The sequence below is a fragment of the Cryptotermes secundus genome, unplaced genomic scaffold, assembly GCF_002891405.2.
Source record: "Cryptotermes secundus unplaced genomic scaffold, Csec_1.0 scaffold304, whole genome shotgun sequence".
Lineage (NCBI taxonomy): Eukaryota > Metazoa > Arthropoda > Insecta > Blattodea > Kalotermitidae > Cryptotermes > Cryptotermes secundus.
Genome location: NW_019721521.1, coordinates 2,342,883 through 2,352,096, shown reverse-complemented (window position 1 = coordinate 2,352,096; position 9,214 = coordinate 2,342,883). Strand labels below are relative to the sequence as shown.

Genomic DNA, 9,214 nt, shown 5'->3' with positions numbered 1-9,214 from the left:
CCTTTAACCTTGCCTTTCTCTCCCCCAACACAAAACCCTGCTTGCCCCAGCTCCTTTCCCCCCCCCTCCAACACTACTAAACACTCGTATACTTGCCCTTCTCCCTTCCTTCACTGCTGTCACATAGCTGTGTATATTTCCATCACCAGTCTGCTTTTACCGGTTCTCACGGTCTCTTCGCTTGCGGATTTCTTATATTTTTCCTTCTACCCTGAAGATGGAGGCGATACGTTCCTCCGAAACGTCGGTTAACACCACATATACACGGTGCCAAATCCCAGAAGACCGCTTTCTTCATAGTCACCACCATGAAAGCCTCAAATCTTACATGACCAAATTATGTCTGTTTAAATTGTATGAAATGCAGTTTTGACACAAGAAAATTCAATTTCAAGAAATAGTGAAATATATCACTTGAGTGGGTTCCCAGTCGTACATAAAACAATACAGTACAAACATAATATTTTATGTAGAATGTAAACTGGAAGAGAAATTCATTTTCTTTTGGAGGGAAACTAATGCCCATACTGGTATCAGTCCTGAGACGGGCGCGCCGATCTCCACGCTCCTCTCTCTTGCCCGCTCTTGCCCTCTTGCCATTCCCACTATTAGCTAACCTACCGTGATGTAAACTGCGTAATACAGGGGAGGGGAGCGTGGGGAGCGACGAACAGAACGGAAACGGAGAGAAGAGCGGGGAAGAGTAACGTATTTGGTGGAGAGTGTGAAACATGGGAAAGTATGCGTAGTAATCATAATTGGTGATAAATCTTATGAAAGAACAAAATCCAGTGATAAAATGACGTCTTGGAGAGACAAGGTAATTGTAAGATTTGTCATCAATTTGAACAGGTTGCTTGTAAGAATATACCGCTTGCGTAGTGATTTTGTTGTAAGCTGGGCCATAATCTAACACATATTTAATACTTTCTAGCAGTGGCGTAGAAAATTAATTATAGTAAAGCATTTGCAGCCATTTCCCAAGAGCCCTGCAGTTTCCAAAATGGTTTGGAAGTTTTATGTATGGTTAAAAATAGACCGTTTTTTATATTAGTGTGATTCATATATTATGTAAAGTACGACCTATTGGTACTCTGCCAGTGGAAGTAATGATGGGTATGTCCAATAGAACATGTATTGTTATGCAGTGGTCTACATGAATGAATACAATTTACAAATTAGAATGAGTTTAAAATATAGTTTGGGATACTGATATGTTGGGATTTTGGACTTTATCCATCGTCCTGGTTTTTAAGATAACAAATAAATCACTGGAGTGATTGAGGCTAGCTCTTTCTAAGGGACCCAACTGAATAGGTGTTTTCCTTCACCTGAGGATGGAAACAGATCCAGTTTCCGAAACGTCGTGTTTTTATTTGTTATCTTAAAAACCAGGACGATGGATAAAGTCCAAAATCCCAACATATCAGTGTGTTATACACCATCGTCAGAATCCTATAGTAACTAATAGTTTGGGATAGTCTGTATCAATTGTGGGAAAGATTATATATTCAGAATTGAAGAAAAAATAGCAATTATCTTTATGAAAGCAGATTGAATCAGCAGATGATAATTCGTAATTTATTTACATCCATAAACTGCTACACAAGTACAATTGGACAAGTCGGTTTAAACCATATAAAACACTAAAACTCAACAACTCTTTAAAATATACAAAATGATACATAAGACTGAGAACAATACATCATTGTAGGATCATTGTCCCCCCCACTGAAGCTAGCAACTGCAGATGACAGCCACCAATAATCCAGTTTTCTGCCCCTTTACTCACAGTACATTTTTTCCATTTTGTTATTTGCGGTCAAAAACAAAGATCTATTTTTATCTAATTCTGAGATTCATACAATCAACACAAGACATAGTAATAACCTCCATTATCCCTCATGTAACTTAACTGTCTTTCAAAAGGGAACATATTATTTTGGAATTAAAATTTTTAATAAACTTCCACCTTGTATAAAAGAACAAGCTCATGAGATTAAAAAATTTAGGTCTGCTGTTAAAAGATTCCTATTTTTAAAGTCATTTTATTCATTGGACGAATATTTTAACTGTGACAACAATTAAAGTTTCGGATTTGTTACAGGTGGTAGCTGATAGCGCCTTATTGTTATAGATAATGGTTTTTGTTTCATGTTGTATATTATTAAATTTAACTGGTATGACATTACACATCTGTGTTGCAGTATGTGATTTACTCATGTTGACTATTTCTATATCCATTGGTGTTAAACCATGTAAGGATTTATGGAATGCTGAATAAATGAAATGAAATATAAAGCAACACATACACTTATACCATCTATATACATGCACACCACATCAGAACCAAACCGAGTCACCAAACTGCCACCCAACATTGTTACTAAAATAACTCAGGCAGAGAATAAAAACAGTTTTGTAATGAATAACTTTTAATTAATTTTTTTAAAACTTTAAAATGTTTTATTCTATTTAATTCAGGGGGGCAAGCTGCTATGTATTTTAATTCCCATATTAATTATATTTATTTTGCAATGAACAGTGTTGCATCAGAACTTTAAAATTTTCTTGTTGCAGTATACTGCAGCATTCTTAAGCAATGGAGATGAAACCACAGCAGAAGAATTAAAATATACAATATTTGCAACAAAGACAATCTATCGACCACTACCAGGTTTTGAAAGTTTCTCAGTAGACATTCAAGATAGGCTGACTGCAGGAGTGGATTGTGATGAAGTATATCCAAACATTTATATTGGTGATGCGTAAGTTCTTCATAATTATGTGTCTTAATATCATATTATATATATTATTAAGGATTACAGGATGTATTATTTTATTTACCTATTTATTTGCAGTGGTGCTGCAAAGAACAAACACTACCTCAAGAGGATTGGGATCACCTATGTCTTGAACACAGCAGAAGGAAACAGATTTGGAATGGTGAATACCAACAAAGACTACTACAAGGACACAAACATCAAATATATGGGTATTCAGTTATTGGATCTGCCAGTGACTAATATCAGTGTGCATTTTCAAGAAACTGCTGACTTCATTGAAAGTGGTGTAAAAAGTGGAGGTAAATTTAAAGTTCTAATTTTTTAATTGAGATGAGGTCTGTAACATCAGCTGGATCCTTAATACAGTTTTAGTTCAGACAGATAAAGTATACCATATCTGTCTGAAAATTTCATCTTAATTAAAGGCCTGAATTAATGTTTAAGAGTACCTTGTTAAATATTTATTTGATAAAAGGGAAGATTTTTATAAAATTTTGATCATGTACTTGACCTCTTTAGCAGGTATCCACATCCTGTGTGCCACCAAACTTCGTTTTCCATCGGGTTATAAGGCCTGGCACTTATTTACTTACTTATTCATGGAGCCGAGCCCTTCTTGAGAAGCCAAACCTGCAACTACTCAAGAATTTCCCAGTATTTTATGGAAGCCAAAGGTTCATTACCATGTTCACAAGAGCCCTTTACTGGTCCCCATCCTGAGCCAGATCAATCAAATCTATCCCATCCTATCTCTCGTAAGACCCATTTTAATATTGTCCACCCACCTATGCCTTGGTCTTCCCAGTGGTCTCCTTCCTCCTGGCTTTCCCCACCAATATCCTATATACATTCCTGTTTGCCCCCATTCAAGATACATGCCCTGCCCACCTCATCCTCCTTAACTTGATCATTCTAATTATACTTGGAGAAGAGTACAAGTTATGAAGCTCCTCATTATGCAGTTTTCTCCAACCTCCTGTCACTTCATCTCTCTTCGGTCCAAATATTCTCAACACCCTCAGTCTGTGTTCCTGCCTTAATGTCAGAGACCAAGTTTCACACCTGTACAGAACCACAGGCAACATTATAGTTTTGTATATTCTAATTTTTAGGTTTTTGGACAGCAGATGAGAAGACAAAAGGTTCTGGACTGAATGGTAGCAAGCATTACCAGTGTTCAATCTCCTCTTAATTTCCTCCTCAATCAGGTTTTGATTTGTTATTGATGTTCCCAAATATCTGAACCGTGCCACATTTTCAAAACATCTGTTTCCTGTCGTTATGTTATGATTTTGTCCTGCATTCTGGTGATGAGACAGCAAGATATACTTAGTATTCTCTTTGTTTACTTCTAGACCAGCCTCCTTACTTGTGTCAATTATATGTAGGCCATTTCAGAAATAATGCACATAATTTTTTGTTTACGTCCATGTTTATTTTTTTAATATCTCTTTACACTCCTTCAATATAGTCCCCCTGCTTCTCAATGACTGAGTCCCAACATGTGGGAAGCTTTACTATTCCATCCAGGACACCATCTTTGTTTATCTGTCGAAGGCTCAGGTACTGCAGCAGAAAGCTCTTCCAGAGAGGGAAAGCGACGGCCTCACATAGGTTGTTTCAACTTTGGGAATAGGTCGAAGTCTGGTAGACTCATGTCCGGGCTGTAGGGAGCATGAGGCAACACCTCCCAAACGTATTGGTGCAGCTTTTCTGTTACAGCATTCCTGATGTGCGGGCGAGCGTTTTCATGGAGAATGATCAGCCCAGCCTCGAGCAACTGAGGTCGGTTTTTGTGCATTTTTCTTTGCAGGTTTTGCATAAAGTCACGATAATAAACTGCTGTGACACTTTTCCCCCATGGAACTTTGTCTGTCATGATTCCTTGGTGATCATAAGCAAAGATCATCATTTGTTTGACCTTTGATTGAGATCATTGAAATTTTTTTGGTCATGGGGAAGATGCACCTCTCCACTTGTTGGATTGTGATTTCAGCTGTGGATTTGTCGGGTTTTTTCCATCTAAAGTTTCGATCTTAATGTACAACCTTTGATATTCAACAGTCACAATACCTGAGAACCGTGCAGGCTCCATTTCTAACTCACGTTATTTAAGAACAGAGTACATTATAAATGAAACAAAATAATGTGCTTCTTTCTCAAGCCCTGAACTGTAACTGACATGAGGCTCACTTGTTGAATCATCTAATCCGCAGTGTTGCCAATCTGTGCATTATTTATGAAATGACCCAGTAGTTTGTTTTTCTTTATGGTATCTATATTATCACCCAGTAGATTCACATCATCGGCATAGACCACCAGCTGAGATGTCCTGTTTAATTTCATTTCCACCTGGTTTTCCTGGACCTTCCTAATGGCATATTCTAAAGCAAAGTTGAAAAGGAGTGGCAATAAAGCATCTCCTTGTCTTAGACCATTCTGGACAGGAAATTTATCAGAGAACTGTTTACCTATACGAACTTAACTACACATTTTGTTTAAACACATTTTAATCAGCTTAACTAGTTTCATGGGTATCCCAAACTCTATCAGAATATTGTACAGTACTTCCCTCCTAACTGAATCACAGGCTATAAGGCCTGGCACTAGTTAATCAAATTCCTTACATTTCTTACATAACTGCTTTTTACATTGGTATCCTACATGTAGTGTAATGTATATAGGCTTTTAGTATACTGCAGTCATTACCAGTCTCAATCTGTGCTGCCCAAGTTGACACAAAGATTCTCTTTCCTGCCTGAGTGGCTGAATGATTTTTGGGTACCCCTCTAATAACTCTGAGAGCACATTCCATCTACACTCGACTCTTGCAACACCATGTCTCTTAGAGTTAGGATCATAAAAATAATGAATTCACCTTCCGTCTCAAGTCTCTTCAGTATTTTTGTGATTTGCATACATATACCATAAAGTGGTCAAATATACGTAGAGTAAATAGAAGTAGCAGATAAAAAATCAGTGACATAATATATACAAGATTTTTGTTATGATTTACAATGCTGAGCTTATATAGGTGTGATTAATATGAAATATATATATTAAAACTTGTGAAGAATTTGTTGCCAGCTGATTTTCAATTTCATATATGCAGTGAAATCAAAGACATGTGTGTTGTAATATGTTATTACAGGAACTCTTCCTACAGAGATAAAAAATTAAAAAGACCTGGAGATTCTGCTCACTGTTGGTTCTGCATTTCAGGCAAGGTGCTAGTTCACTGTCTAATGGGAATGTCACGATCCAGTACCTGTGTATTATCATACCTGATGATCAAAGAAGGTTTTACTGCTACTGAAGCATTGAGGCGGGTCCGACTTCATCGTGATATTCGCCCTAATGATGGCTTTCTTCACCAGCTGGCAGAGTTAGACAATAAGCTGAGACGAGAACGACGTCGTATATATGGTGTCTCTGATATGGTGTGAAAATTGGTCTTAAAACCCTGATGTGTGAGCATAGAACTATGTTAACCATGGAAAAATGAAATATGTAATCCACTACACATATCATAAATGCAGTGGCATTTTACCCGCTCTTCCATCAATTTCACCCTAAGATAAAACACCAAGAAACTGTATATAATTAAAACTCATTGGTCTGTCACAAAACATAACAACAACCATTCTAACAATTCCTTTGACCTTTTAGGCAGACCTGTCCCTTTAATGAAAATCTCATAATGCTGTAGATGTATTTAAGATTCCTGATATAACTATCAAAGGTAAGTGTATTACATAATGGCAACCTGTTGGTTTATTAATACTGCAGTGATAAGCATATTTATTCCCTTTCATAAAACAGTTAAGTTCTGATAACTGGTAAGAATTGCAATGTACAAGGAACATAGTTCACCTATGTGCCTAAGCATTTTCAATTCTAATGCCAGTGGGCAGAAGTCAAATTACAACCGTCCTATAGTTTTGAGTTAAAATAAGTACATCTGTGAATAAGTATTTTAGTCGGAGATTAGAGCACAAAATTCTTTTAAAAATCAAAATAATTTAAATAATCAATACCCTGTACCTTGTACAATATTAAAATTATCATAAAATATACTAATGCTATACTTCTGTAAAGATGTGCCTATATATGTAATTTATAGTATCTCAAGAATTGTGAATGATTAGCAGAAGCAGCATTGTAGCCTCAGCAAAAGCTATTGTACAAATATGAAAGACAAATATTCCAGTTTATGTAAGATTGAAATATGGTTATGCTATAAGTTATGGAAGCACACTTCATGAAATTGGTTGATGTAACAGTGAGTTTTATCAGTTCCTTAATAAATACCAACTTTTAAATAAGAAAAACTTCATATATTTATTTATCCTTACATACATCAATAATTTCTGTATTGTACAGCCTCATTTACAATATCTACAAATATTACATGCTTTAACTTTCATACATTGTACATTAATACATTCTTTCTTGAATAATTAAGACTTTTCTTCTGCAAGCCTTGGTTTCAATATTTTTTTAAATACAGTTTGTGTAAAAATACGAGATTCTCTCTTAATGCATCGCTCATAAAACATCTGAAAATATGTCAAGATTCTATGTTTAAGAGTGGGCCATACTGTTCTGAATGTAGGATTTCCTTTTACAGGGAATGCTCTCTATTAAATATATATGTGTTCTGAATAAATTAGGGAGATGTTAATGTGACATATAAACCCATTGCCAACTGAGAGTCATGTAAACAGGCATCAGTACAACAGCCACTGCTAGTGAACAGTTCTGTGGACACGTTTTCCTGATAATGACAACGTGGTAATGGAAGAGTGAGTTTTTGCAACTTGTGCCAGGGCTATATAAAAAGGACTAGTAATTCAGTTGAGTCAGTTGTAAAAAGTAACAACCTGGTTGCTGAGGCCAGGGACTGTTTGGGACCCCAGAGGAAAGGGAACATTTGCCATTGGAAGTTGCTACCAAGCAAGGGATAGTGAAGCCTGAGATGACTTTCTGCGTGCTGTGGTTAACAGTGATCTTTGGAATATGTAATTCAGTGAGACTGTTATTTGTGGCTATGAACGTGTCCAATAAATCTGATTACCAATCCAAACCCCATCTATTGTCACTAAACACATGACATTATCATCAAGACATGTAACAGGTCTAAAGATGAAGCGACATAGCATTTTCAGTTGTTAACATGATGGAGAATGGTGACATAAAAGAAATTTACTGACCAGAATGGGGGTTTTGCACTATGAGAAATTCACACACCTAGACAGAAGAAATTCTGGAAAGTAGTATGACGACCATAAATTATGTTTCTGAACTGCACGAGATATTTCATAGTTTCAGCTCTCTAATGCAGATCTACTTGTGACATTACCCAGTTTGATGGCAGTAATTATAATTTGTCAGTTACCTCAGTTATGACTGAATATCACATTGGTAATGCCTGGCTTCTATAAGCAACTTTAAAAAATCACAGTACTCCCTTAATCATCACTACAGACAGATACTCCTAATCATTGTTGTGGTGATATGAACTATTTGTAAATAACAGAATTATGTGGAAAGCTAGTGAAATTTAATAGTAATAATAATTATTTAAATTTTTATATGAAGGGTAAAACAGAAGGGGAACACTACATAGAAAAGATTCATACAATGAGAGGCTGACTGTAAAACTACAGTTATCTGGTAGATTCTAAAGGGTTCTGATGATGGTGGATGACACAGAATTACTGGGTTCTTCTACTTTTTCCATCGTCCAGAATTCTAGGTAATAGAGGACAGAACAGTTTGGAAACTGGATCTGTTTCTGTCTTCAGGTGAGAAAGGAAGACACCTACTCAGTTGGGCCCCTTAGAGCTAAAATTTCAATCACTGGTCCAGTTTCTGAAATGTCCTGTCCTCTATTACCTAGAATTCCGGACAAAGGAAAAAGTCCAAAAACCCAGTAATCCTGTAGTTATCTGATTGTTAAGAGTCTGTCATGGACTTTTGTTTGAGACCATCCTACATATATTTCATGTAAACTGACCTTAGCACGGTATCATATGAAGTTGTATGAAAAAAGTTATAATTTCCAAAATGTGAGAAGGGCTCTATGAACCCCCAAAATGCAAAATATTCAGTTACTTGATTCGTTCTTGACAATGCCTGTTATAAATGCATGATTTCAATTCAAGGCTTTGTAGTTGGCAGTAAATGTAAGAATTATGTGGGTGCTATTAATTAAGGGTAGGAAAAAAGTTAGGATGTACAAGAGATGATGAAACCTTAAACACGTCATTTAATTACAGTAGAACTAGGTTATAACGTCATCAAAGGGACCTAAAAATAGTGTCATTATAAACGAATGTCGTAACCGAAATGGGCACTTCCACAGTAGCCTTATGTTAGTCACGTAAAAATCTACCAAAAACCGAGTTAAAATGTTGCATTTTTTA

At 36.2% G+C, this 9,214-nt stretch overlaps 1 protein-coding gene across 1 annotated transcript; it reads left to right on the top strand.

Moving 5' to 3' along the window:
* Positions 1-596: 596 nt before the first annotated feature.
* LOC111875454 (dual specificity protein phosphatase 3) lies at positions 597-7,301 on the top strand. The gene is made up of 4 exons (XM_023871716.2): positions 597-820; positions 2,581-2,768; positions 2,862-3,085; positions 6,009-7,301. Exons 1-4 carry the CDS (start codon positions 800-802, stop codon positions 6,230-6,232), a joined length of 657 nt encoding a protein of 218 aa, XP_023727484.1. The 5' UTR covers positions 597-799; the 3' UTR covers positions 6,233-7,301.
* Positions 7,302-9,214: the final 1,913 nt, after the last annotated feature.